The 27,696-nt window shown below is 36.6% G+C and overlaps 4 protein-coding genes and 1 long non-coding RNA gene across 12 annotated transcripts; 2 read left to right on the top strand and 3 right to left on the bottom strand.

Moving 5' to 3' along the window:
• Nucleotides 1-6,944: 6,944 nt before the first annotated feature.
• Nucleotides 6,945-11,333, top strand: LOC130976012 (uncharacterized). 8 transcript variants are annotated; one of them, XR_009084532.1, is made up of 7 exons: nucleotides 6,945-7,113; nucleotides 7,185-7,375; nucleotides 7,595-7,736; nucleotides 7,890-7,942; nucleotides 8,104-8,171; nucleotides 8,272-8,607; nucleotides 8,994-11,332. It is a non-coding gene; the product is annotated as an uncharacterized LOC130976012 (long non-coding RNA). The 8 variants fall into 8 exon arrangements; XR_009084533.1 differs by having other exon boundaries at nucleotides 6,945-7,089; nucleotides 8,994-11,331; XR_009084534.1 differs by having other exon boundaries at nucleotides 6,951-7,375; nucleotides 8,994-9,738; nucleotides 10,780-11,330.
• An 841-nt stretch (nucleotides 11,334-12,174) lies between these two features.
• LOC130976844 (uncharacterized) lies at nucleotides 12,175-15,010 on the top strand. Its single transcript, XM_057901780.1, has 7 exons — nucleotides 12,175-12,392; nucleotides 12,875-13,105; nucleotides 13,193-13,333; nucleotides 13,945-14,053; nucleotides 14,185-14,246; nucleotides 14,454-14,557; nucleotides 14,681-15,010. The coding sequence occupies exons 2-7, from the start codon at nucleotides 13,013-13,015 to the stop codon at nucleotides 14,787-14,789; spliced, it is 618 nt and encodes a 205-aa protein (XP_057757763.1). The 5' UTR covers nucleotides 12,175-12,392; nucleotides 12,875-13,012; the 3' UTR covers nucleotides 14,790-15,010.
• An 823-nt stretch (nucleotides 15,011-15,833) lies between these two features.
• Nucleotides 15,834-16,608, bottom strand: LOC130976845 (uncharacterized). Its single transcript, XM_057901781.1, has one exon. It carries the CDS (start codon nucleotides 16,538-16,540, stop codon nucleotides 16,058-16,060), a length of 483 nt encoding a protein of 160 aa, XP_057757764.1. The 5' UTR covers nucleotides 16,541-16,608; the 3' UTR covers nucleotides 15,834-16,057.
• A 2,895-nt stretch (nucleotides 16,609-19,503) lies between these two features.
• LOC130976892 (uncharacterized) lies at nucleotides 19,504-23,618 on the bottom strand. The gene is made up of 9 exons (XM_057901851.1): nucleotides 23,057-23,618; nucleotides 22,765-22,826; nucleotides 22,184-22,238; nucleotides 21,857-21,955; nucleotides 21,554-21,640; nucleotides 21,202-21,318; nucleotides 20,874-20,966; nucleotides 20,683-20,713; nucleotides 19,504-20,007 (listed from the first exon to the last, which is right to left on the bottom strand). The coding sequence occupies exons 1-9, from the start codon at nucleotides 23,150-23,152 to the stop codon at nucleotides 19,820-19,822; spliced, it is 828 nt and encodes a 275-aa protein (XP_057757834.1). The 5' UTR covers nucleotides 23,153-23,618; the 3' UTR covers nucleotides 19,504-19,819.
• Nucleotides 23,619-24,323: 705 nt separating this feature from the next.
• On the bottom strand, nucleotides 24,324-26,578 carry LOC130977000 (uncharacterized). The gene has a single exon (XM_057901987.1). It carries the CDS (start codon nucleotides 26,249-26,251, stop codon nucleotides 24,401-24,403), a length of 1,851 nt encoding a protein of 616 aa, XP_057757970.1. The 5' UTR covers nucleotides 26,252-26,578; the 3' UTR covers nucleotides 24,324-24,400.
• Nucleotides 26,579-27,696: the final 1,118 nt, after the last annotated feature.

Raw genomic sequence — 27,696 nt, 5'->3', positions numbered from 1 at the left:
CACGTAATGGTTGAGCTCGTTTTAGACATACCTTGTATATATAGTTAGATTCCACTTTAATTAGCTAGGTTCAGTTTGCTTTTCTACCAAGTTATTGGTACAGTTTATTTATGATTGTTCCAATCCTCTGTAGTCTACATAAGCTACGTTTTAGAAAAAAAAAAAAGGTATGCTAGATCCAATGCAAGATCAATCAAACAAAATAATGATCTTATAATTTAGTTTTGCATAATTTAGTAATTTTGAAAATACTAATATTCACCGTAATTAGTTACTCCTTATACACTCTAACGCAAATTCTCAAGACAAAAGTGCTATTATTTTTTTTTTGAAACAAAGGAGGCTCAACACATTAAAGTGGAGCAAATAAAAGAAAGAAGAAGACACATAACCAGCTACCAACAAATAAACCAACCCCTACTATCCCCAGTACTCTCATCCTCCCCCAGGATCACCACCACTCCATTCCGTGTAGCTCATCAACGTCCTTGTGTGTATGACCTCCAGGCTTGCTCTTGCATTCTTGAAGATTCGTGCATTCCGTTCCAACCAGATGTTCCAAATCACTGCAAAGAACACTGACATCCACATCTTCTTCCCCTGTTGTCTATTATGCATTCCATGCCAACTCTCAAACATTTCTTTAACAGTTCCGGGAATCACCCACTCCCTTCCTAGTAACCTCAGCCACTTGCACCACACCTGCCATGTTACCTCACACCTAAGGAATAAATGCTCAACAGATTCTAATTCCTTGGTACACAGTACACACATACTATCCCCAGAATGTTGACTCCTAGTTTAGTCAGCCGCTCCTTGGTGTTAACTCTACCCACTAGCACAAACCACCCAAAGAGCTCAATTCTCGGAGGGACGAAACCTTTCCAAATGGAACTCGTGAAGCTATAACTCGTTATCTCAGCTGATAATGTCTCCGCTTGTATAGCCTGGATCACAGAACTAGTAGAGAAAATACCTTTATTTTCAAACTTCCACACCACATTGTCCTCCCTACCTGATGACAACCTCACTGGCCTTAACCTCTCATGCAGTTGATTGACAAGCTCCAGCTCCCATTGGAACAGTGTCCTCCTCCATTGAAAATTCCAAATCCAATCAAGCCCATCCCAAAAATCACACTCCCCGATGACAAGTCCTTGCTGACTGGAAATAGAGTAGAGTCTCGGATGACTTCCTTTCAGAGTACCACCTTGAACCCAGTTATCTTCCCAAAATCGAGTCTGCATACCATTGCCTACTTCCATTGCCAGTCCACTTACCACTTTATCACGAATCCGCGGTTCTTTTATATTCAGCTGACATATGTCCTTCCAAGGGCCACCCTTTACTGGTAAAGGCTGAGTTGCTAACATGACATCCGGGTTCAACTTATTACACGAACACACAATCTTCTTCCACAGCGGGCAATCCTCCTTTGAAAACCTCCACCACCACTTAAACAGAAGCGCTGTGTTTCTCAGCACTGCATCACCAACCCCCAATCCCCCAACCTTTTTTGGAGCCTGAACTATCTCCCACTTTACCATAGGTATACCATAGTTCCCGTTCTCCCTGCACCACATAAAGTTCCGTTGTAAAGCAATCAGCTTGTCCGCTACCGCCTTCGGCATCTTGTATAGACTAAGGTAGTAGATGGGGAGACTATTCAGCACCGATTTGATAAGGACCAGCTTACCTGATTTATTCAAAACCTTGGCTTTCCACAAACTCAGCTTCTGTTCCACCTTATCAATGATTGGTTTCCAAGTCTTCACCAAGCGCGGATTCGCACCTAGAGAAACTCCCAAGTATCTAACCGGTAGAGAAGCTTGTTGGCATCCCAGCAGTCCACATGCCTGATCAATCCATCCTTGCTCACAGTTCACCGATATCAGATTCGATTTATCAAAGTTAATGCTCAGCCCAGACATCAACTCAAAGCACCGTAACAGTCTCTTATAGTTTACAATTGTTTCAGTCTCCGGCGGGCAGAATAAAATAGTGTCATCTGCAAATTGTAGGTGTGACAGTTCAATAAGATCTCCCCCTACCAGCAGTGGAGCAATGCGGCCATTCCTCATAGCCTCCCCCAACATCCTATGCAGCACATCTACAACTAATACGAATAGCAATGGAGAAAGTGGGTCCCCTTGTCTTAGTCCCCTCTCCATCTTGAATGGCTTGGAAGGTGCCCCGTTTACCAAGACTGCCATGGTGGCCGTAGTAACACACTCCTTCACCCAGCTCCTCCATTTTTGGCCGAAGCCCATTTTCTGTAGCACAATGTCAACAAAATCCCATCTCACTTTGTCATAGGCCTTCTGAAAATCCAGTTTGATAATGACTGCTGACTTTTTCCGAGTCTTCAGCCAATGAACCGTCTCGCAGGCTATGAGTGCACCATCATGAATTTTCCTTCCCTTTACAAACGCAGTCTGAGTCTCTCCAACCAGTCCCGACATCACAGATCGCATCCTGTGCACCAACACTTTCGAAATCACTTTGTACACACACCCCACCATACTAATCGGCCTAAAATCCTTCACCTCCTTTGCACCTTCAAACTTTGGAGCTAGTGTCACCCACGTTACATTGACATCCTTTGGCAATTTCGCACTTTGGAAGAACCCCATTACCGCAGCAGTGAATTCCGGCCCAATGTCATCCCAGCATTTCTTTATGAAGTTCATGTTAAACCCATCACTCCCTGGGGCCTTGGAAGATTCGCAGTCCCACACAGCCTCCTTAATTTCCTCATCCGTCGGCATCACTTCTAAAGCTTCAGCCTCATCCCTATGGATACACTTTACTAACCCATCTCTGATTCCAATCCTCGGAACATATTCCTGTCGATATAAATCCTTGTAGAACCCTCTAATCGCACCTTTTATTCTCGCCTGATTCCGCACAAGTCTTCCATGTAACATCAGAGCATCAATCCTGTTATTCCGTCTTCTGGCCGAAGCAATGTTATGAAAGTATCTGGTATTCCTATCCATGTTTGCAGCATGCTTAGACCGAGACATCTGTTTCCAGTGCATTTCCTTTCTAATATACCATTTTGAACAAAAGCTCACAAGCGCCTTCCTTCTAGCCTCCGTTGTACCATCATAAACTCCATCACTGACTGAATTGTCCAGCTTGGTGAGCTCCTCCTCAAACCTCATGAGTCTCTTATCCATGTCCCGGAAGTTATCCTTGTGCCATTGCCGCAGTTGGATTGCTAGAGCCCTCAGCTTGCACGGGAACTGCTTTTCTCCGAGGCTTCGCCACTCATCCTTCACCATTCTCAGAAATCCCTCATGCGTAAACCAGGCGTCTAAACTTCTGAATGGTCTAGGGGGCCCCGTTACTCTTGTTAGTTCCATGATCACTGGGCAGTGATCAGACAATCCCCTTGGGCCACCCTTAATCCTAATATCCGGAAACACCTCAGTCCATTCAACATTAACCATCACCCTATCAATCCGACTACAGGAACGCCCCCTAAACCATGTATACTTCCTATCAGTAAGAGGCAAATCTATCAACTGCATGTCTCGCACCCATTCCTTAAATTCCTCCGATGACGCCATCAAGCTAGTAGCTCCTTTACGATCCTCTACTTGTAAAATTTCATTAAAGTCTCCGAGAAAACAGAAAGGAATCTGACACAACCCCGCCACATAGCTCAGTTCCTCCCACACCCCCCTCTTTGCCTCCCTCCCATGCGCCCCGTACACCAAACAGAAAGCACATCGGAAGTTGGTCTTTGTTAAAACGCCTTCAACACACAGCCACCTCTCACCTTTATACCTTTGATCTACTTGAAACACTCCTTCATCCCAAATTAATAGCAGACCCCCCGCCATTCCTGCAGATTCCACAAACTCCCAACCAGCATTACTAGATCCCCAAAGCCTTGCAACCTCATATTTAGTAATCACTTCTTTTTTTGTTTCAAGCAATCCCAACATGTTCAAATTATATTTATTTTTCAAAGATTTCAGCATGCTTAATTTACCGTCCCCCCTCCACCCCCTAATATTCCAGCAGCTCACAATCATTTAAATAAAGATTTGCTCACCTTATTTGATTTTTTGGTCGACTCCTTCTCGCCTTTTCCTTTTGCTTCGCCAGTTTTCTCTTAGCTGCTATTTTTTCATTTTGTGCTTGCAAAATCGCCATAATATCTTCTTCCTCATCGCATAAAACCGCTCCTGATTCCACAGCCAATGCCCAGGTTGCTTGATTCTCCTGGCGCTGCTCTTCCTGTGTCCCCTCCCCTTCTAAATGGCTATCTGTGCCCAGCCTAGCCCCTGCTCCTGCCCCCCGGGCATTGCCACAGGCAGCCACCTCCGGGACGTCCCTCATTGCATTTCCCTGTGCTCCTGAGGTACCATCCTTCCCCATTAGGCAGCTCAATCCCGCTTGGGATCCCTCATCGTGCAAGCCGGCCTCACTTATCCCATCCTGCGCCCCTCGCTCCTGCCGGTGGACTGCCGCCCTGATTCCCATCCCCTCCTGCGCAACCCTTCCCCCATCAAGCTCAACTCCCACCCCAACGATCGGTCCTCCGCCCCCCACCATCTCCACAGACGGATCCCCGAGTTTAAGCGGCAACCCTCTCGCCTCAGGATCCTTCTCCGCTGGTGAGCACCCCAGCCCTCGCAAACCTTCCATCGGCGCCGCTTCAAACAGCTCCCGTGGATCCCTCCGGATCCTCAGGCCGCCCGACCCGTCGTGGCCTCCAATGGAAAGAAAATCATACGCCGTTTCAGTTAGGAGGCCATCCTGGCCCAGCCCAACAACAGGCTCCCTCTCAATACTCATGTCCCTTACGGTCAGCCTCCCCCCTCCGTTCTTAGTTAGTGTTGGGCCAATTGAATGCGAGCCCATACTGTTACAATACTCCAACCGTGTCCCAGCTTGGTCCCAATCCGGATGGGCCTCTTTAGTCATACCAAATGGATCAGCCCACTTTGCATGAACTCCTCCCACCCCTCCCCATACTTGCGTGACTGTATTCTCCGACTCCCCCTCATGAACTATCTCACATCCCTTCAAACCCACTATTTCACCGTCCTTGGTACTAGCTGAATCCGGTACAACCGTATCCTTTTTGAATTTCAAAAAGACAACGTCCACATCATTCAATAACACATCAGAGATTACTATTCTGTCCTCACCTTGCTCAGCCTCCGTAGGCCTACCAGTAACCAGTTCCGCCGCCGGGTCCCAACTACCCTCCCCCTTCTTCATGGCCGTGCCAGCAGTGCCAGAAACTTCATTCTCTGCATAGACACTTCTGCTTCTCCCCATGCTGACCGCACCGCCCTCCTGTGGTTCTACCTCCTTCACAAAGATCTCAAACACCGTCTTCCCAACAACAATTTGCATCCATTCTCGGATTACATCGAATACCCCCGTCTCAACTTGAATCCGCCCTGCTTCAAACGATGCTCCTTCCCCCGTCATTACATCACACTGGACCACGTTGCCCCACTGCCCTCCGATTCTCTTGAACGTTTCCGGCGCCCATGCATGTAAAGGAATTCCGTAGCACTCCAGCCACGCTCGTCGAGTAATACACCGTTCCGATTCCTCCCAACGCGAGATCCTATGGAATACTTGCAACAAATTATCCATCTTGAATGTAAACACTCCCTCCGCATGCTGCACAGTATCAAATATTACCAGCACTTTGCACGGCCCGATCTCCCTAACATCCACAATGTTGGGCAGATTTCTAGACACCACCGTCTTCACTGATCTGAGGTCCACTGGGTGTAACGTGTGTCCCACTAAACTCCGCGCCAACCATTCCATATTTGCTTCGACTACCGGCACATCAATTCTTTTCACCGGTCCACTCCCCTCTGTGGCATTCTTATGGTCTCGCACTGGCTGTTCCTTCATAGCTTTGGCCGCAGCCACCCCATTCCCCTGATAAGAATCCACTGCTTCACCGCCAATGGGACTTGTTATTTCCTTCCGCACTGTGTCACCCATCTGAAACTGTCTTCGATACTTAGCTTCCCCGACGGTAATTACCTTCCCCCGTAATCTCCACTGGTTCATTTCTGCAATCGCCTTGAGAGCGCCCCCTTTTGTCGTGTACCGAACAAAGGCAAATAAATAGATCACACCACTCTTTCGTTTCCGGCCAAGATATATGTCGTTAATTCTTCCCGTCCAACAAAATAAGTGATACAGCTCCCTCTTTGAGATATCAGCCGGTAGATTATCCACAAACACAGAGAATGAATCATTTTCCAAACGATGATATGCCTCCCGATTCCAAATTCTAGGATCCTTTGGTGTTAACTGTACTCCTCTCGTACTACTCCTGGAGTACTCACCTCTCACAGCCCCTTTGCCTCCCATTCCTCAACAGGTTATAATATACATATAGAGTTATATTATGTGTACACTAAAATCAATTATTACAAAAGTGCTATTATTATTATTATTATTATTATTATTATTATAAGAAAGATTATTGAACTTTATTAATAAAAAAGTCTAAGTATAAGAAACAACAATTATAGTGATCCAGTGCTAGAAGAGGAGAAATAGGGAAGAGATTGTGAATTTGTGATGGTAGAATCCAAAGTGATGATGAATGATGATGGTTGAATTAGAGAGAAGGTGAGTGCTCCCTAAATGTGACAATTCGAACCTTAGTAAAGATTAAAGAGAAGCCCCCCTAGGATTTTTTTTTTTTTTTTTTTTGTGTTCAAAACCCAATACAACAAAGAGTTCTTCAAAAAATATATATATATAACAAAAGAGACACTATAGTTGTAAAGTTATACTATTTTTTCTTTGGTACACTTTAACCCTTTAAGTATGTTATCCTAAGTTAATATCCTAATTTCCGGTTTCAAGTTCCACGTGTCACATTATCCTTTTGAAAGAAAATTTTGTTTACTTTTTTCTATTGGTGTTAAAAAGTCATCAAACGTGATGAAACTATGAAAGATAGAAGTCCCCGAAGTCTTACTATGTGCTGGTCATGGATGGAAATTTCAACACCTAATTAAATACCTGGTAGTTCAACACCCACTCTTTTCTGCCACCGGTCCATGAAGAAGAAGAAAAGCAGCAGTAATTTTCTCCCTAAATTTTTAGGTACCCTTTTTATCCAGGTAATAAAGAGAGGGGTGTTTTAGCTAGCAGATTGAAAAAAGATGTTGGTGCAGGCGTGCAGCAATTCCCCAAATTTGATTTTAGAAGGAAAGGTTTCTGCAGCTGATGACGGCAGCGTAGCTGGTGGCGACAGATGGGGTGCTGTTCAGTTTCCAATCAGGAGCATGAAGAAGCAGATGAATCCTTTCTTTGCCTCCACTGGGCAGCAGTGGAAGGAGCAGAAGCTCGCCGAAAAACCCGCAAGGTTCGTCGTCAACACTGCCACTCAGGAGATAAAAGAGCCCCATAAGGAGCTCATCACCAATGTCCAATCCTCCTCTTCCTCTTCCTCTCACAAACTGTAGCCTTATTTTCCCCTGAACGGATAGCTTTCATTTTTGGCACATCTTGCTAATATGTACATGTATTCTTATTAAACTGAGTATTTATGTTCTTATTAAACTTCATGTTTTGCTGTTCATAGCAACGAACAAAGCACAGAGCAGAGATGAAAGAACTTATGTTCCTGGACTGAAGCGTTGGGTTAATAGGGTTACGGGTTGACATGATAGTTTGATGTGACGATCGTTCTTGATGCCACATTTAATTAGCTGCCGATATCCAAGGTGGTGCGCAGTAATTCCTCTTCTCAATCGAAATTGAAGTTTATTGCTGTTGTTGTTGTTGTTGGAAGTGATATTCTTATTGTAACTTGCTGTAGGGTTTTTGCTGTTCTCACCTTTGATGTTTTTTGTCACCATTTTGTGCTTTCATTTCAGGATATAGCTTCAATTCATGGCTTGGGATCTCTGGGGTTCTTCATACGACCAAGGTTTCTTGTTTTCTCTCATTATCATCTCTCTGTAATTAATTTCTGTATGCTCAATGATACTATGTACAGTTAAATTTACTGGGTTGCATGAAATTTGCCCCTTTCTCTTTGCTTTATTTTGAATGATGTTTTTGCTTTTGTACATAATTTATTTGTTTCAGTTTTCTGCAAAGATAATTGCTTGATCATCCTGAGTGGCCATATGGCTTCTTCTTTGGCTGTGACCCTGGTATTCTTTCAATTTTACTTTATCCTGCATTTATCCAATCTTCTTTGTTTGCATCACTGTTACTGTATTGATTTACTTTATATCTTTATTGAATTTGTAGATGTGATAGAGAAAGATGCCTTGAATGAGGAGTACTGTGTTCAGGTTTTAAGGATTTTGATCACCAAGGCAGATACCGAAATCAAGGAACTTGAAAAGGATCTATGGTCCCCTTCAAAATGAATTGGCCTGCGCTGAGCATGAGAAATGGCCTGAAATATGTTGCAGTGCTTTGACCGAAAGAATCAATTGGCTGGATGTTGCAATTAGTGCTTTGAAGAAAGATCATGCTGATGAAATAGAGACAGGGCTGCTATTACACTGTAAGCCTGCTGAGACACTTAATGAGATAGTGAAGGCTTTACAAAGGGATCATTGACAAGATGAAAACAGCCAGGTTTGACATTTGAATTCCCTTCCTCTTTCCAAGTTTACAAAATGTGATATTTTCCTGTTCCCTTTTGAAATCATTGCTATATTGATTTATTAGTATGGAAATGTAGCTTATCGAAGTATATGACCATAGCTATTAAGAATTATGAATCACTTACTATGTCCTAAAAAGATTAAGATTTATTAGTCTATTATATATAGCACATAATATTACTTTAATTTTTATCTTCTATTTTAAGGATGCATTACTGTGTTGCAAGTATTATATATGCTAATACTATAATTTGCAAATTCTATGGATTTGCTTCAATACTGGCTGTAAAATAGTTTTTCTTAACAGGTTGACTCTTAGTAGTCATTTTGGTGACTAATATAATCTTTATTTATTAGGTTGGAGATTTAGGATATGCATCAGAGGTTGGAAACTATGATGTGTATTTAGGAGCTCCAAATGAGGTGTTATTTGTAATTGATGTTAATATCATAATTCCTTCACGTTCCAAGTAAACTTTTTTTGTGAATCTAATTATAGCTTTCTCATGTATAGGGATCAGGTCAAGCGACAACAGTTGGTTTAGGAATTGAACCCTTTGTAAAATTTGGTCTGTTTTCTATTTTTTTTTGGAGAACTTTGAAAGGATCATTGTTTAGTGGGTTAAACTCCATATCATACCTATTCATCATAGTTGACAAATGCATTAAACATGTATTCTAAATCTATATACATACCATAGAATGATTATATCTTGGTAAATTATATTTCAAAACAGTTTAAATGTTAATTATGTCTTATATGTCTTAAATAGTTAAATTGAATGATGACATTAAATTATGCAAGGGGATTTGTTTTGCTGCCTTGCTTTCATATGCTTTGGGTTGTTTTCATTAGGTGTTTTTGCTATTTGAAGCTCTGCTACTTTAGTTTTATATGTTGTTATCACAGTATTATGTTGTTGTTATTGGTGATTACATGTGATGTCTAATGCTTTTCTTTGTGTCGTGCAAGAAGGTCAGGGTGTTGTCCCAAAGGTTGCACCATGAGGTCGCTGTTTTGAAATTGAAGAAAGGGGGTATTAACTGGCTCGGTTAATTTTTAACCTATGTTGCTGTTGGGTTTGGTGACTGATGAAGCTTGGTATGAAGAAGTTTCTTCATTCACTTTCTCTATAGGTTAATTAATTATTATTTACATTGTTTATTGTTCTGGAGTTTCATAGTTGCAATGGCAAGAAATAGCCATTTTATTTAGAGCTTACAAGGTGCCAGATTTACATATCTGTGTCATGCATTATATCCTTCAATAATTGTTTGCTTGCAATATATTTTCTAAGTCAACTCACGAAACATTGGCATCAAACCTTTATCGGAAAAAGGTACTCTTCAACTATCTTTTCACCAAATAATTATGACTTTCTTGATTTAGTTTGTAGTATTCTTCCATTTTGTTTCAAAATATATTTCAACAATCAGTTCTGGTTTTCTGTTTGTAATAACAAGTTGAAAGAATTGTTGATCATTTGATAGGAGACAATAAAAACAGGTTGCTTTTCTGTTGGGTAAGTATTGTTAAGTAACAAGTGTGAAGGATAGTTAGTCTTATATTAAATGAAAGAATCCTGCTAGGGAGCCAATGGAGTATCTGTACTAAACATCTGATATCCTATTGAATCGAACGTCTCAAAAGTCTAAACCCCATTGTACACATTGTACATATACTCTATTGGCTCCCTATACTTCCTCTAAATGAAATAATGTGTGAGAGTTTATGAAATGAGAAATTTATCTATTTAGTGCGATAAGCTTTTTAAGTTGGTGTGGTATATTCTGTCACTTGATTCTTATACAAGTGATTGACTATTTTATTCTTTTGTTGGTATTGTAATATGATTGCTAAAATATTACTCTTATATATTTTTATTTTTTTGATACAAACAATAAATGTACTGTTTTGCTCCTCTCATAATCTTTGTCATGAGACGGATAAAATTTTTTTATTTGTTTTAATTTAAACCTTTTCTCTGTGGCCATAGGAAAACAACTTGGTGACATTGATTATTGGAATAAACCATGTTCTTCGTGCTTTTGATCTATATTTATTTATATACAAAATGAGTATCATTGCACCAAAATAAGTTTCAATACTTTTAAAGTAAACTCTAAGTTTGTGAAATTTAAGGATTTGAGAATGCACTGAAAGATGAAGCTGCAATTTTGATCGGCAAGACACTGGAAGAGAGTCACGGCACTTGAAGTTGATTTCAGCACAAATTCAATTACTAGGTCCAGAATTCGAGCTTTGGCTGAAGTTGTTGTGCAAAAACCTAGATTTAAGTTGCTAAACATTAATGCTAACTTCATATCTGACGAAGGGATAGAAAACTTGAAGGATATATTTAAAAATTCACCTGATATGCTGGATATGTACTTTAGATGAGATCTTGAAGGAGAAGACATTCATGAGGATTCTTAAGAAAATGATGACCCCAATGAACTGGAATCAAAACTCAAGGGCCTTGATATTTAGGAAGATTTATAGGACATAGGCATCCATCTTTTATATTAAATTAATTTGTAGTCATCATCTATTGTATTTTAGAATTCTGAATTCCATATTTCCATGTCTCAACATTTTTAAAGCTTACCAGTTATATCCATATGTCTGGCAAGACGAGAAATGGTATTAACTTTATAATCTTTTGAGCTCAATTATGTTTTTTTGTGGCTGTTCTTTATCTTTAGTTGGTTGATCTATTCTCTTTCTGTTGTCATGATCATCTTTATTATTAATAAAATTCTAATTCATTTTTTTCTTATTTTTATGCGTCATATGAGTTAAAATGTCAGCTGAAACTGAATAATTTTTTTGAATATAAATTTAAGTTGTAGATGTCCATTTTTATGGAATAATGAGTTTTATGGAATAATTATTTGAGTTTTAGACTAATATTTTACAGGTCAATGCTGACTATGTGTATAAAGTGAAGATATAAGTAAAAAATAAATAATTGCTCACAAATAGAATGATATAAAATTTATTATAATAAAAAGTCAAATTTTATTGTCATTATTTAACTAAGTATATACTTAATATGTGTTATTATAAATTTGATTAAAATTTTGTCATATTTGTTTGAAAAATCATGAAATCTGTAATACCCTTAATATGTAAAACAATATTTTTGTATTGTATATAATATCCTTAATAAATAATGTTATATAATTATTATAGTTATTATGATTCAACATTTTCGTGCTTGGCACGGGCAATTACGTTAGTATGTATATATTTTAAGTATTTATCTTTTTATTCCTCTCATCATACATTTAAGACATACAAATAATCTCCATAAAAAAAGATATACAAATATTCAATAGTATATATAATATTTTTTAATAATATACAATTTTTTAGTTATAGAAACCATATACATTATTTTATTGAAACAATTCTGTTTAATATAAAATTGTGAAATCTAAATTACGTTATCACTAATTTATTTTTAATTAAAATCAAATTTATAAAATTAATTTGATATAAATCCTCATGTGCAAACTTTAATCCAAACATATTAAAAAATCCAAAGGAAAAAAAAAAACATCCATAACAAAAATAATTTTCGTAACTGTTGCTGGGTTCTTGTTACGATAAACGAAAAAACAAACAGAGCTCTCTGCATCTGGGTCTCAGGAAACGAAGAAATCCCTCTGATCCAATTCTCACTTTCATCATCGCCATCGGATCTCTCTTCAATCGCCGTCCTCCGCCGTTCTTTCCCGTCGCCGCCGCTGGTAAATCCATTCAACACCTCTCTTCTCTTCCATCTTATTTTTCCCTCCTTTCCTTAATTCCCGGATCTGTTGCAACTAAATTGAATCATCTTACAGTAGCTCCAATTGGTTCATGATAGAACCCTCAATGATTCGCATCTTCTATTTTTCAACGGAGAATTTTACAGAAATTTGTGCATTTCAATATTTGTATCATGCACGTAGGAATAACTAGGTATATGATTGAACTGACACTGATATCTGAAAGAGCTTCATTCGTCTCCGTGAAATTTGATTTAGCAATGTTAGACAGAAGGAAAAAAAATTACCTAAAAATTTATCTTTTTGTGTCTGGTAATGTTGTTCAATTAGATTTGTGCATTGCCAAATTGAATATTGAAAATTTTTGATACAAATGTTAAATTAGAAAGGGGGTATTTGTATTTTAGTTAAAGTGAGTTTGGTTCAAGGTAGCTTACAAGTTACAACGCTTGCTTGTACAGAAAGTCTGAGTGCTGTTCTCGCTTTCGGAATTGTGAACTTCTTGTGAACACATAAGCTATCAAGTGAAATAGCATGAGCTTCAGATTCTTCTGTTTCTGAAGATTGGGAAGGGAAGTGTATTAAAGTGAGCTGCAACGATGTTTTCACTGTTTTATGGTCTTTGGAAGTATCTGTTCAGTAAGATGGAGCTTCACGTACTCATTCTGGGGATTGACAAGGCTGGGAAAACAGTAATGCATATTTCGAATGCCATATTTTTACAAAATTGTTGAACTTTGTTATGTTTCGTTGAGTTGCTGAATACATTAACTTTACAGACTTTGCTGGAGAGGATGAAGTCAGTGTACTCAAACATAGAAAGCCTTCCTCACGATCGAATCGTTCCAACTGTGGGGTTGAATATTGGTCGTATTGAAGTTGCAAATAGGAAACTTGTGTTCTGGGACTTGGGAGGTCAGGTATGGGCATATGTTAGAAGGATGAATGATTATTAATTTGTTTGGTTCCATTTTGAGCTGCTTGTTTAAATTCTCTTATTCTACAAGTGTAATGTCTAAACTAATAATCATCTACGTAGTTCCTGACATGTAAGTTTCATAGTCTCCCTGAAACAACTAAGTATGATTAATGGAAGAACAAGAAAATGCTTTACTTTTCAGAACTTTCTATGAGTAAGTTGTTTATACTAGATGGCTTAGACTTCTCTAAATTATACTCACTGTATATTTGAACTAGAACTAGTGATTTGGACAATCAGCATTACCTTTTGCATATCCGAAACTTGATTTTATTTGTTAAATTTGGCAAGGCTGAAGGAGATTTTAGAATTGAGAAATTTGATCCCGTAAGCATAAAGAACTAATTCATTTCTTCAATTTTAGTAGTAAGCCTGGCAGGAAGAGTAGGTATAACTTGATGCGAAACTTGCACTGCTCTCGCTTTATCTTGTGTTTCTTCCCGTATTCATGTTTTTCTTTTGAAAAGAAATTATCTTGTTGTATTGGATTGTTGATGGGGGATGGGAAGGAGGATATATATTTAAGGTACTGATGCAAGTTCCTCCTGTTAGCCTGGTCTTCGCTCAATCTGGGAGAAATATTATGAAGAGGCGCATGCTGTGGTCTTTGTTGTAGATGCTGCCTGTCCCTCAAAATTTGAAGATGCTAAGTCTGCACTTGGTTAGTTTGACTTGGTTTTAGTACTTATATAGTTCTATAAGGCATTGGCTTGGTATTGAAATAATACTAGGTATGTCAATTGTGAAACGAAACCAGTGATGCAATAACTTATTAAATGGTTTATTTATCAGAGAAGGTGCTTCGGCACGAGGATCTACAGGGAGCCCCTCTTTTGATATTAGCTAACAAACAGGTGTATATCTATCGTCTCCCTTTCAATCATTTAGAAACCTTATAGAATGACTAAAATTTTAAGGAATATTGTAGTTCTAATGCTTATTTATGTTGTACATATTGAATGTCTCATTTAATTTCCTTCAACCTCAAGGTACCAGTTATGCCCATCTGGGAAATTGGCAGAATTATAGTAGCCACTTTCTTAACATTCTTGTGATTGCAGGATCTTCCGCAAGCAGTATCAGCCGACGAACTTGCACGTTGTCTAGATTTAAAGAAGCTGGAAGAAAGAGTTCACATGTTTGAAGCTGTGTCAGCCTATGATGGGTAAGTTGGGCAGTTGTATGATCGTATCAACTTTCCAAAGTTGATCCACAACGAATGATAATCAATTATCATTTCAAACTTTTACCGAAGACAGATATCTGAGGTACTTTTGAAATGATGCAGGATTGGAATTAGGGAAAGTGCAGAATGGTTGGTTGAAGTGATGGAGAAGAGTAAGAGGACCGAAATGTTGAGAGCGCGGGCAGGTGCAATGGGTCAGGGTCCTGCCTAAAAAGGTCTTACAATTGAGCCAAAACTGTTTTTCTGTTACTTTATAGATATGTAAATCCAAACTGGAGTATACAGGATTGAAATTCATTTAGGAAAAGGAAGGGAAAAGAACAATTTGGAATTAAACTGAGCCTTGAAAAATTATGTCTTGTTAACATGTAATACAAACAGTTTCATATGAGAGGCTCAGCCTCCATTATTTCATAGAGCAAGTTTCCTTCAGACATGCCCCAAGAATCAATCTGTCAGGTGCTGAGCTGGAGGGTTTTCTGCTTCTGCCACAGTGCATCGTTTTGTCAACCCTAGATTCTGTGCTACTTATTTGATTGAATTTAATTTACTTTTCTCTGTAGCATTGTATAGGCACTGCACTGCCATTCAGATCAATTGATGAATGACTTTCCATAAACAAATTAAATTTGTATTGAAGATAATGTATGGTCTGTCCATTATTTTTGCCTTTTACAGTTCTGTACATTTTATCATTTTTCTGCCAGAGTTTGACTCTTACATGCAGAGGTGGGTAACTTTGCTCCTTGCATATCAAGTTGGCAGGAACAATTTAATGAACTGCCATTGATTATAGTCTAGTGATTACAGAGTCTATAGGCTTTGAAATTTGGTAATATAATGTTAATAATCTTTACTTTTTATTTAGATTCTTATGTACCTGAATGTCACCTGAACTATCCACCAGTGAGCGTGTCATTGTTATTTGCTTCTTAATTTTGGTATGCTGAAATTAACGATTAAAACCCTGTACTAAACCTTTAAGTTGGAGCAAAATAAGCTTGGTTATTTTGTAGTCAAATAATATTCAAATATTCATTTCAGGCCTCCTTGTTCAACTATACTGATAAGGTTTCTATGTAAGACTAGATATAACCCGTGTCTTTGCATTTGTTTTTGTACAGTTAAAAGTTTTTCTTTCAAGAAGAAAACAAGTGTCACTATAATTTCCGAAAAATAAAGATAAAAGGGCCTACAAATGTTTTTATATTATGATAGTAAGCATAGTAAATCCTTAGTTTTTAGCTATGATTCATTGTCTGATTTCTTTGTATATCATCCCAAATGACCGGGTATCATAACACAAACATCACTTGAATGCAAATTCTCATTCATGTTGAGTAATCATCAATTATTGCCATTTGCCAATCAATAACACACAACAAAAGGAAACTAAAAGAGCAAGAAGTTAAAATGCCAATTTCTTACACAACATACTCAACTCTTGTACGAACAAACAAGAAGAGTTACAATGAAAATTCAGCAGAAATCTGGCCGGTTTTGCTTTCGAACCGATATGAAACCCTTTTGCTGATCCCTGAAGACTCTGATCTCAGAAGATTCTCTCAAATCCTCAAGGCTAATATACTGCTGCTTAACCATCCTCATGGAATCACCACCTATGTCATGAATCCAAATATAAGGGTGGGAAGTTTCATCATAGTAATAGAGCAAGCTCTTCAATCCACCTCCATTGCCGCCACTCCTACCCGGCATATAAGCCTTATATATTCGCTTACTTTCCACCCTCTTTGATGAACCCGGCTTCAAAGTGTGAACCTTCTTCAATATTGATCCCACCCTTATTTGCAGCTCCACCGGCCGGTCACTTAAATTCCATATCCTTGTCCCTACTCCATAGCCTTGAGTCTGGTCGCAGCAGCTATCGAAGCAACCACCGAGAGATCGAAGGCTGAAACCTCTCACTTTCCCCATGAAGGACACTAAGTCCTTCTTGGTCATCTTAAGTTTCTAGGTAGTGTTATGTTACTATGTTTTTGTGACAGAACTATGGAAGATTCAGTTATTTATATAACAACATAAAAACATGCCCTTGTAATAAAGTGAGTTTCTTTACTTCTATTGTTAATTACTTTTGTCAATGTACCAAGTATCAAGGATCTTTAAACTCTTGCTTGTGGCTCAATCAAGATGCTTGTAAGCGTTTCAAGAGGCTAAGATCATAAAATATCAAAGATAAAAGACTATTGATATAGAATAATGTTTATCCCTTCCATCAAGAAAATGGTAGGGTCCCCTTAAACGCACCAAAATTCAACACAAGACAGTGGGTAAGTTTTCTTGCACTGACAAAAATGTATAAAATTTCCAGAATCAAATTATTTCTTTTTTTTATTCTTTTTTGAATAGGAGAGAAAACAAAAACACGCTATTGGCAACTATACAAGGCAATTCACATATTCATGATGATGCAGCATATGATGGTGCCTCAACTTTTATTATTAGTGTCACTTTCTTTAAACCAATTTTCAATGAAAAATTCTCCTCCAATAAAAATTTCATTCCTATGGTAGGTATTAACCTCTTAAAAAATATATAATGTGAATCATTAATCATGGAAACAGAGGAAAGTACAAGTTATGATACTTGAATTAAGTTAAATATGCATGCTAAGCTATGACATGCATGGCAGTGCAAGTTGGCAATAATAATCTCATCATATTATGATGTTCACAATTCAGTGGAAATATTCCATATCAAGGGACAGATCTTTTAGTCATCAATGACAACTATAGATTTTTTGTTGTGATCTACCTCTCTCCTTAGAAAATTATCCTGAGATCCACTTATAGAATATTTCCTTCACATGTGAATGAAGGATAATGTTGCAATTCTTCATCTTTTGCTATGGTAGTTTTCACCTTATGCGTTGCTTGTGATTCCTGATTTATTTTTTTGACCCATAATCATATACATTAAACTTGGTTAAACAAATTACACTTGTTTTTTTTTTATTCAATATAATAATAAAATGATTCTCTTACAAAATTTACACTACTATTGACAAAAATGTCCAGCAGGGGCACTTGAAGAAAAACCAAAAAATATATGTAGACACACACGCATTGGTCTTCACTTAAGTTAGTTGTGTATTTGGTTCATATATATGTGCATCTTGTGATTCCTTTCTTCCCTCTCTTAAACAACGACAAACTTTTTCAGGACATAATCCTAGATAATAAGCAATCATAGATAAAGTTATACACTCACTTTATGCGTTTCTTCCATTTATTTATTTATTTTGATGTGGACGCTTCTTTCAAATTAATACAGCTATGAATGCACAAAATATAAGAAAGTGAATGATTGGGACAACTTCCCATCAATGTGTTAACCTCGTCAAAAGAAAAAAAGTTAGGTAATTTGGTTAGGTAAGTTTTCAAATGTACCTGAGATGTTCCAGTAATCTTTATTGTTGATTTTAATTAAGATCAACGATTAAAATTATTAAAATAATATTTAATACACTTGAAATTCTTCTGTTTATTTTTTTTTTCCAAGAAATAAATGTGCAGTTTTTTTTTTATTTTTTTAGTTATTTAGGATATGATCAATGAATTATTATTACATATATAAAATAAGATTTAAAGTCTCCGTACTTATTTAAACAAAGAAGAAGTGAGCTTATCACTTGACATTGGTTATAAATAGTGGCAACTGTGCAAAACTTACAGATCAGCATGTGAATCAACAGAAGTACAGAACACTAGATTTTCCATTTACTTTGAGAGTTTGAGGTGCTACTGCTACACAGTAATTTACTATACGAATTTTCGAATATGCGAATAAATGTTAAAAATTCTTTAATGTAAATTTGAACAGAGAACGGTTCATTATTCGCATTCATAAGTCAATACTGCTTACACAACTAGCCAACTATTTCACGATTTGTGCAATATCGATGGTGACAAAGAAACACTAAGGCTTCTGGGATAGGATTGGTCATTTTCCAATAAATTCGAAGATCTGCCAAATTGTAGTGAGCCAAAGACAAGGATAAAAAGAATGATAAATTATATTAACTTCCCCTGAAATTAACAAATATTATGTACATTCTTTAATTTGATATTTTACGTTCACCTCTCTGCGAAATATAAAAATATCGTATTAACATCATCTAAATATAATGTCACCTACCTTCCAAAAAAGTTGGTGTCACATTAAATCAAGAGTACTATGCATACTATTTAATTTAAGCTAATCTATAAAGCACGGACACTTTACTAAGTTGTTATGTTTACGTGTCGGATATTTTTTAGATACGACACTTACCGACATAAGCATATCTGCTATGTCCAATCGTGTCTTAATAAAAAGTAAAAAAATCTTTTCCGAACACACTTGGACACACTTAAATACTATCACGTGTCAGCGTATTCAGTCTTATTCTTAACATATATTTTTAAAATAAATTTAGATATAGTATATATTATTATTTATTAAAATAAAAAATATTTTAAATACCTTATATAATTAAAATAAGACATTAAAAATAATTAAAAAATTAATTTATATTTTAATATCAATAAAATATCAAAATATCATTACGATTTATTTAAAAAATACTTTATATTTTATATGTATGTGTATCCCCTGTCTTATAAGATTTTAACGTGTCCCTGTATCTTAAAATTTGTGTGTCGACGTGTCCCGTGTCAGTATCCATAAAAGCTAGTATATGGTTGCTATGTCTCGATAAATCTTAGGAATGTTTTCGTCAAAATAAAATACGGTGAGAACTTTTATGTATTAATTTTCACTCAATTTTTATCCCAAACCACGGGAATACTTGGGTATATTTGATTGGAGGGTAAAAATAGAGTTAAGTTCCATACCCTTAGCTTTTAATTTTCAGCGGTCAAAGATTTCAATGAAATATGATCAGGATTTTAAAAAGGTAGAGATTTATGCTGAAAAGCAAGAGAACAGAAACATCAATATAGAGCCACAATATATTGTGGGGAGTTACAAAATAATATTCTATCATGGGATGAGCCTAGCTCCTGCTGTTAGACAAAAAGATAATCAGTCAATGATCTCATCATCTTGATTGTAAGGATTACCAATTTTTGTCAAACTATATTTCTAATGTTGGGACTGTACAAAACAAATAAATAGAAGCAGGAATCTCCTGCTTCAGCTTCGGATTTTTTTTAAAAAAAAATGAACACAGCTTCTAGGAGGTTGGGTGGACAAAAAGAATTTACACAAAAAGAGATTTTACTTTTCATGGTCGTCTTCTGCAGAATCATCTACCTTAATTATCAGAGGTTGGTTGAGATCTGTGGATGGTTCAGCTACAACTGGTAATACCGGCGAGGCTGCGATGCCATCAATCTCTTCATTTTCGGCTAAGGCTTTGTCTAAAGCAGCCTTGGCAACTCTAGTAACACATATCATCAGAACCACTGCACAGAACCAAAATTAACAAAGCTCAGTCTTGCTTGATCAGATAAAAAATTGGAATCCTAGTCTTATTTGATACAACTTTTCAAATGAAAATGCTTGTAATATCCAAGCATCTGCAAGCAATGGCAACCACTGGGCAGCTGTGAGAGACAGAAAGCTCACCAGCCTTCCCAATCAAAGAGAAGAGGAGCAAAAGAGGAACAAAATTAAGAACATCATAATCTCCCAATACTCCAAAATATCAGAGGTTCTGATATCTTGTTTCAGCTAACGTTTAAATGCTGCAGAATACTGTTTGCCCCGAATGCTGGGGAGTTTTATGATTTTTTTTTAAAAAAAAATTTGAGTTTTGTCCTGTTGTTGATGTTGCATATAAACATAGCATGTACAATGGTGTGGTGCGTGTCACATTCACCCAGGCTAATGAAATTATGAAAGTCACATTGCAACAGAAGTTGCACTGTGCATTTGAGCAACTCCATGCAATCGGTACTCTCTGTTTTTAACAAAAACAAAAACAAAGAAAAGGGAGGAGAAGAAACCTCCCATAATATATTCTATATTCATCCGAGACTTTCATAATCTATATATTATTAAAAAAACAAACTAGGGACATATCTGTCATTATGACCCAAGTTAGTGTTCAAGGCATCACTAGAGGGAAAGCAACTTACCGGATATCAGGAGGCCACAAATGATAAAAGCCTGCATTCATGAGAGAAAGAGACACGTGTTATATGCATGATGAGACAAAGCACACCTAAATGATCCAGTCAAGAATGTAAACATGCCAACTCCAAGGTATCTCAGATGTTCACCAATAAAGATACAGGATCATAGAGAACGACAGGATAGTATATCTTACCCAACGGGTCTTGGAGAATTCACCCCATCCATGTGTCACGTCAGAAAGATCTTTCAAAGTTGTTCCAACATAGACTAGTGCCAGTGTTATTGGCTGCAACAGTAAAAATATTAGGCATTAACGCCTCAACCTTGATTTGCTTTAGAAAACAGACTTTTACTTTTGAGGTAAATGAAAAGTTAATTAACTTTGAATGGATATACTAATCGCATTTTTTAATTCATTAGTTGTTTGAATTATGTGGAGTACACATTTTATATCACTTAACAGAAATGCATTATTAAATTAACGCCTCAATATAGTAGATAATAAAGAGCAAAGAAAATACCATCATTCCTAGCCAGGAAGCCAGCATGTACTCCCCTAATGAAACAGGAGTCACCGATAGGAGATAATTCAGCATATTAAATGGCAGCAAAGGAACAAGCCTAAGTAGCAATACAATCTGTAAGACAGATAATTAAAAAAAATGAAATAAATCAGTTGAGAACAAATACAGAAAGGAATGCCTAGTCACTAAAACAAACAGCAATGGTCATCTTGAGCAATGACTATAAAATGTGATGAAATGAATTTTACAGACAAGATAAATGGGGAAAACAAAAGGATCATCATATGTTAAACACCAAAAGACTTGAAAATTTCAAAACACTATTATATTATATATAAAACCTACAAACCTTAAAGCCAGATCTCTGAATTGCAATTGCCACTGATCTGAACTGTGGATAATCCTTCAACTTAGAAACAACAAATGATCTCCCAATCTGTATAAATCCATGACAAAGATATATAAATGAAAGATAAAAACTATGCAGTGAGAAAACACATGGACTAAAATGCCAGAGTCATATATGAAGAAGAGAAAGAGAAACAGTGCATATTGCAATAAACTAATTTCAATAAACTAAACAACAGCAAGTAGTGGGCCAAAATTTCTTTTTTTGGCAACTGCTTATCAACATGTTAGTTAAAAAACTTACTGTTCTACCAAGAAGGAACGCAGCTCCTGCACCCACAGTTGCACCGATAGAGTCAGCAATAAAGCCTATTGGAAGCCCAAAAAGATATCCACCGCCAAGCTGAAAATGAAACATCAAATAAAGCAACTTAATTAAAGAATGAAAAGAAATAAATAAATGGGGGCCATGCACCGCATACTAAAAGTCAGTAGACATATAATAAAATCACGTCTAATTGAAATAAGAATTGACAAATTTAAGTCCTCATCGAAAAAGGAAATAAATTGCATAAACACAGCCAACTTTTAAAAGTTCTGTAGGAAATGACAGTATGTCAAAGGCTCTTACAGTGAGCACTGAAGCTGGAACTGCCAAGACTGTTAAAGGAATGTAAGCAACAGCCCTGAAAAATACCAAATAAACAACGAGTTTAAAAATAAGCCAACATTATATTGTATATGTTGTTTTTCTGTAGACACATAGTTTAGACAAAATATTTAAATGACTATGAATGCTCGGGCTGTGAACAATCTCCTCTGGAAACAAGTGACAGTTCAATTACACTTGCGCTCCACTTCACCCATTCCGACCTTCATTGGTTGTTCAAAGGGAAATGAAGAATAGCTTAGGTGTATATGACTATATGACCTTATCTTGAAAGATCAAATGGTCATACTCACAAAATAAAAGGAAGATACAAGTCATACTACACCTAGTTAGCTTAATCATTCTCCTAATGCTTAATTTGATTCAATTTTATCGCTAATGTTTAAAATAAATTTCAGTTTTACCCTTAATCTTTTGACACCAATTGAAACAACTTTCACAGTTATGATGCTATTACATATTTACATATCAAAGTCCAAACAAACAAACACAAATACATACGCATACACAAGTCTTAGGGATCATAAATTAAATCTACTTACAGTACAACAGGTCCCCAGGGCCCAAGATCACGCTCAACCCATAGCAAAAAGTCCTTCATCATCTGCAGATCACAAAACCGTGAAAAGATTCAGAATGAATCCAGAAACAGATTTATTTTCTTAATTTTCCACCAACGTAAATCCAAAGGCAATCCAGCCACAAACAACGCTAGCTCAACATTTCACATTTCAGAAATGCTACTCGAATAAAAATAGAAGCAATATCCAGAGATAAAAGCGCGTTAATCAAAACACGGAAATGGAAATGAAGAAATAAAGATTGGATGAATACCTTTTCGATGGGGAGAGTGAAGCAGGCGGTGACAACGGCGGCGATGAGGAGGAGGAAGAGGGAGATACGGAGGGCGGCGGGCCATGAGAAGGCCATGTTGAAGAGCCTGCGACGCCAACGCCTGCTGCTGCTGCTGCACTGGTCGTCGTCGTCGTTGAGATCCGACCAATCTTGCTTCAACGAAGAGCGAGCCCTCAATCCCACAAGGTTTGCCAGATTTGGAACCCTATATTTCCCCCAATCTTTTTCTTTCCTTCTTTTTTTTTAGCACTACGCCTAAAAATCCAACAATTTTTTCATTTTTTATTTTTATTTAATCCAGCAATGGTAAAAACGAATAGCGTGGTTTTAGGTCTTGAGTTTGGATTGTTTCCTTGCCTATTATTGTGTTTTTCCCTCTTTTGCGTCTCTGTAACTGTAACCACTTTTTTGGAGTTAATCACTCAGAGATAGAAGCCAAGAAGAGACGCACAAGGGAACTTCGGTTGGTGCTTCGGGGTTAGTTTTGTAATTTCGGTCCATTCTGTTTGCTTATTCGGGCATTCTTCTACGTCCTTCGTGTACCGACAATACCTCTGCCCTTTATGTGCGAAATAAGCAACTCCTTACTTCCTCGCTATTGAAATTTGAAAGAGAAATACTAAAGAATTTTTAGAATTTATCATTTTTTTTGTTATTAATTCAATTTTTTAATTTAATAATATATTTTATAATTTTATCTCATATTTTAATTTAAAAATAATAAATTTTAATTATTCTCTAATATTTTTAGTAATTAATAGAAGGTGGTATAATAAATAGAAAAGTGCTAGGAAACCAATATTTTTGTTAAATTTTGACCAATACTTAACTATTAAAAAAAAATTGAATAATTCTATATCATTAGATTCAATTTCACACTATTAAAAACATAATTGATAACTAAATAGAAAATTGAATAATTCTACATCATTAGATTCAATCTCACACTATTAAAAATATAACTGATAACTAAAAATTACAAAATTTGCTGCCTCTAAACTTTCTCTAATAGATAAATAAAGTAGTTTTAATAGTAGTAGCGAAGCTGGAATTCCCTCCCCTTACTCATGAAACTTAGTTTCAGATCAGCATGCTATCTTATTATCCAATCTAAGTGACCATCCACTACACTCTACACAGGAGATGGCTTGCAAGAAATAATGAAGCATAGCAAATATATTCTTTAAACTTTGATATATTTGTTTATCATCATCAATCAATAGTAAAAACTGTTTTGAGGAATATACAATACAAACAATCATGCTTACAAGTTACAAATGTATTAACAAGAAAGAATGCTATCTCAAAATCCAAGAGTCAAGGCTACCTTGCACATATTGCATTGAGCAGAACATGAACTAACACGAGATCTACAAAATACAAATGACCCATTTGACCATCTCGCCATTTCATCTTCAAAGGAGCCCTTCCATAGTGAACTCCATCGTTGCAACGATTATCAAAATGCCATGGATATGTCATATCAAAGTTATCAATCACGCCGGTTACAATGCCTGCTTCTTTCAATTTCTCTAGGAATACCCCGTTGAACACCTCCATCTTGTTAGGATTGAATGCTAGTGATCTTGCATATCCGCCAGTTGCCACTGTGCTCCGGTAAAAGAGCCTCGGCGGCACCAGCCCCCGATGGCTCACTTTGTTCACAACATCAGCCCAGAATGATGCTGCATAGTCTGCACCAGCAGAAAATGCTCTGATGTTACGCCAGTGGACGCCATCGTGCAAGCCAGAGTTGAGGATCACAGTGTCTGGGATTGTGTCTTCTGAGAAGTACTTCCTCACCAATCTTCGAAATCCTTCATCCCTTAGAGAATCTAATCCAAGATAGTTCTGTGTTTCATTCCAGTGACCATTGAAAATGCTTGTAATCCTAACTTTTTGAGATGGATCTTTTGGGTTCGAAAAATTCATATCAAATCTTCTAGGGACAGCATGTATTTCAGGCAAATCCAGAACGAAATTGAGCATATTTCTTATCGTGTCAACATGATTTGAATCACCCCAGAAGAAAATCCACCGATTCTTTATGCAATTCCAAGCAGACTCGGATGAATACATCTTGAATGCGCAGTGTGTCGAGTAAACCCAACCATTGCTCTCTAGGATCCCCAATGAACCATCACACCATGGAGCTTTGCATGGAAAATTCGGTGCTAAGCATCTATATCTACCATCATTACTGATTTGGCATTCATCATTCTTGCCAAGCCTTGTCCACCTTCCACACCAAACATCCCTATCAAAATCAGAAGCTTTGCAAGTCTCTAGTTCTGGTAACTGAGAACTGCTGTTGTAGAATCTAATTGCAACTTTGAGAACCACACGGTCATAGACAAATCTCCATGGAGTGAATTTCAGACCTTCAAAGTGTCTATAAAGCAGAATTATAGTGAGATTGTAAAGCCCTTTGAAATCTGGATGAACCTGAAGTGAAATTGTATAAGAACCATTGTTGAAATCCTTCACAAAAGGCCTAGATTTCCATGATTCCCCTGAAAGATCAGTCTCAAAGTAATCCCCACCTAAACAGCGAGGCTTCCCAGAATCATCCAATGCTCGAAAAACGAATTCATGCACATCTCCAGCTGATAGCTCTATCACATTCTTCCCACCATCCAAACCAGGAACCGAAATCCCCACCGTCTTAAAATCTCTACAAGGTTCCCCTCCAGGAGCTAACCATCTAGCTAAAAGATTTGAAGTCAAATTTGGCTCCAATTCACTTGAAATCCAACTTGAATAATGCCCTAATTGAACTTGGTTCACCACTGGGGTTTCAGAACTTCCATTTTTATCAAGCTTTTCAGATACACAGCTAAAGTTCCAAGCACAAACTAGTTCCACTGACACAGAGTGTGTGATGTTAACATGCTTATCATAGGAATCAAAGTTGCTAGCATTGGTTTGGTTCTTTTGATTGAAACTAAATTGGGAGATAAAAGTGGAGTTTTCATGGGAATGAGACCTTAGAGAGAGAGAATCTTGATGGTACCTCCAAGCTTCAATGATGTTCCTAACAGTGCAGCCATCAAAACTCCAAACCACAACCATTCCAACAAAAACAAAAGCAGTGAGCAAACCAACCCGCCAATTCAGCATTAGATTGCACCACCACAGTGTTCTATGACTATGATTCTCCACTTTCTCCGCCATTAGAGCAAAAACTACAAACTTCCAACCCCAACACCACGATACAGTAGCAACAAAGCCAAAATCGGATTTTCCAATGCCCAATATAGTAAAGTTGTTAACTTTGACAATCAGAGCAAAAGAGGGTATCTTCAATTGAATTCACAAGAATGATGAAAGGAAAAAAAAAATACAAAATAAAAAGCTTCCATGAAAAAGAGAAGGAAAAAAGATAGTGGTGTTACTCACTTACAAGGTGGGTTTCAAAATTCAAACTTTCAATGTCACGTGACTCATGTCAGAGAGAGAGAGAGGTGAATCCATGCAGAAGAAGAAGTCATGGCAGAGTCATGGTATGAGTATGAGTCTCACAACAATGTTATGCATTCATTTTCAATGGCCATAATCCAAATAGAGTTGAGAATATTATTTCAATGACTGAAAAAGTGAAGGTCCTAAAAGGAATTTATGCAATATGCTAAACTAAAATTTTGATTCTAATATTTGTTAGGTTACTAGAGTTAACAGACAATGTAACTAAAATTTGTGGATAAAAAACATAATGAAATTGAATAAAAATTTAGATAATAATAAAAATAATAAGATAAAATTATAATTTTTAAAATAATAAAAAAATTATAATATTTTTTATATATTATGAAAATTTAATAATAACAACAACGAAGTTTCGTCCTACTAAATGGGGTCGACTACATAGATCAAATACGTCATTAAATTCTATTATCTCTCATGTCTACAAAGAGATAGAATACATGTAGATTTCATTTGATCACTTTATACATAATCTTCTTAGTCTTCCTAAGTTAAAAAAAATTATACATATTAAAGATTTTATTAATTTTTTATTTTTCCTCATATTTTTACTTATTAATTTCACGTAAAATTTACCATACATTACCAATTGTTTTAACCACTTATATATAACAATACAAATAACAAAAAGTTTAATTTTAAAGTATCAATAGTCCTAATAAAATTACATAAAATACAGATAATTAAGCATTATATCAATATTGATTTTTTCTACTGTTATAATAATTACATAAAAATTAAATCCAAATTAAATAAAATAAAATGCACAACAATAATAAAATTAATAATTTTGTGAAATTTTTTATTATTTAATTATGATAATAAAAATAAGACTTATTTCTAAATGTTAACAACATCAGTCCCTACATCATTTATTATCAAAGACTCTAAATAAATTTAGATCTCTTTAAAAATTGTAATCATAACCCATTAAAAAAGGAAAAAAGAGAAAAAAAACACACAAACCACCAAAACCACCGTCTAATCTAGAGTTGAGAATATTTTTTCAATGACGAAAAAGTGAAGGTCCTAAAAAGGATTATGCTAAACTAAAATTTTGATTCTAGCATTTGTTAGGCTACTAGAATTAGCGGCACCGTAACTAAAATTTGTGGATGAAAAATACAATGAAATTG

The sequence above is a fragment of the Arachis stenosperma genome, chromosome 4 (genome assembly GCF_014773155.1).
Source record: "Arachis stenosperma cultivar V10309 chromosome 4, arast.V10309.gnm1.PFL2, whole genome shotgun sequence".
In the NCBI taxonomy this organism is placed as follows: domain Eukaryota; kingdom Viridiplantae; phylum Streptophyta; class Magnoliopsida; order Fabales; family Fabaceae; genus Arachis; species Arachis stenosperma.
The sequence above is the reverse complement of the archived record's forward strand: the minus strand, read 5'-3'. Positions and strand labels throughout refer to the sequence as shown.

Coding starts and splice junctions, on each gene's coding strand:
- LOC130976844 (XM_057901780.1), top strand. CDS start 13,013: ATGTTTTCACTGTTTTATGGTCTTTGGAAGTATCTGTTCAGTAAGATG. Junction 13,106..13,192: donor TTGACAAGGCTGGGAAAACA/GTAATGCATATT, acceptor TTAACTTTACAG/ACTTTGCTGGAGAGGATGAA. Junction 14,558..14,680: donor GCTGTGTCAGCCTATGATGG/GTAAGTTGGGCA, acceptor GAAATGATGCAG/GATTGGAATTAGGGAAAGTG.
- LOC130976892 (XM_057901851.1), bottom strand. CDS start 23,152: ATGGCCTTCTCATGGCCCGCCGCCCTCCGTATCTCCCTCTTCCTCCTC. Junction 21,319..21,553: donor TTCAGAGATCTGGCTTTAAG/GTTTGTAGGTTT, acceptor TCTGTCTTACAG/ATTGTATTGCTACTTAGGCT. Junction 20,967..21,201: donor CTTCCTGGCTAGGAATGATG/GTATTTTCTTTG, acceptor TTACTGTTGCAG/CCAATAACACTGGCACTAGT.
- LOC130976845 (XM_057901781.1), bottom strand. CDS start 16,540: ATGACCAAGAAGGACTTAGTGTCCTTCATGGGGAAAGTGAGAGGTTTC.
- LOC130977000 (XM_057901987.1), bottom strand. CDS start 26,251: ATGGCGGAGAAAGTGGAGAATCATAGTCATAGAACACTGTGGTGGTGC.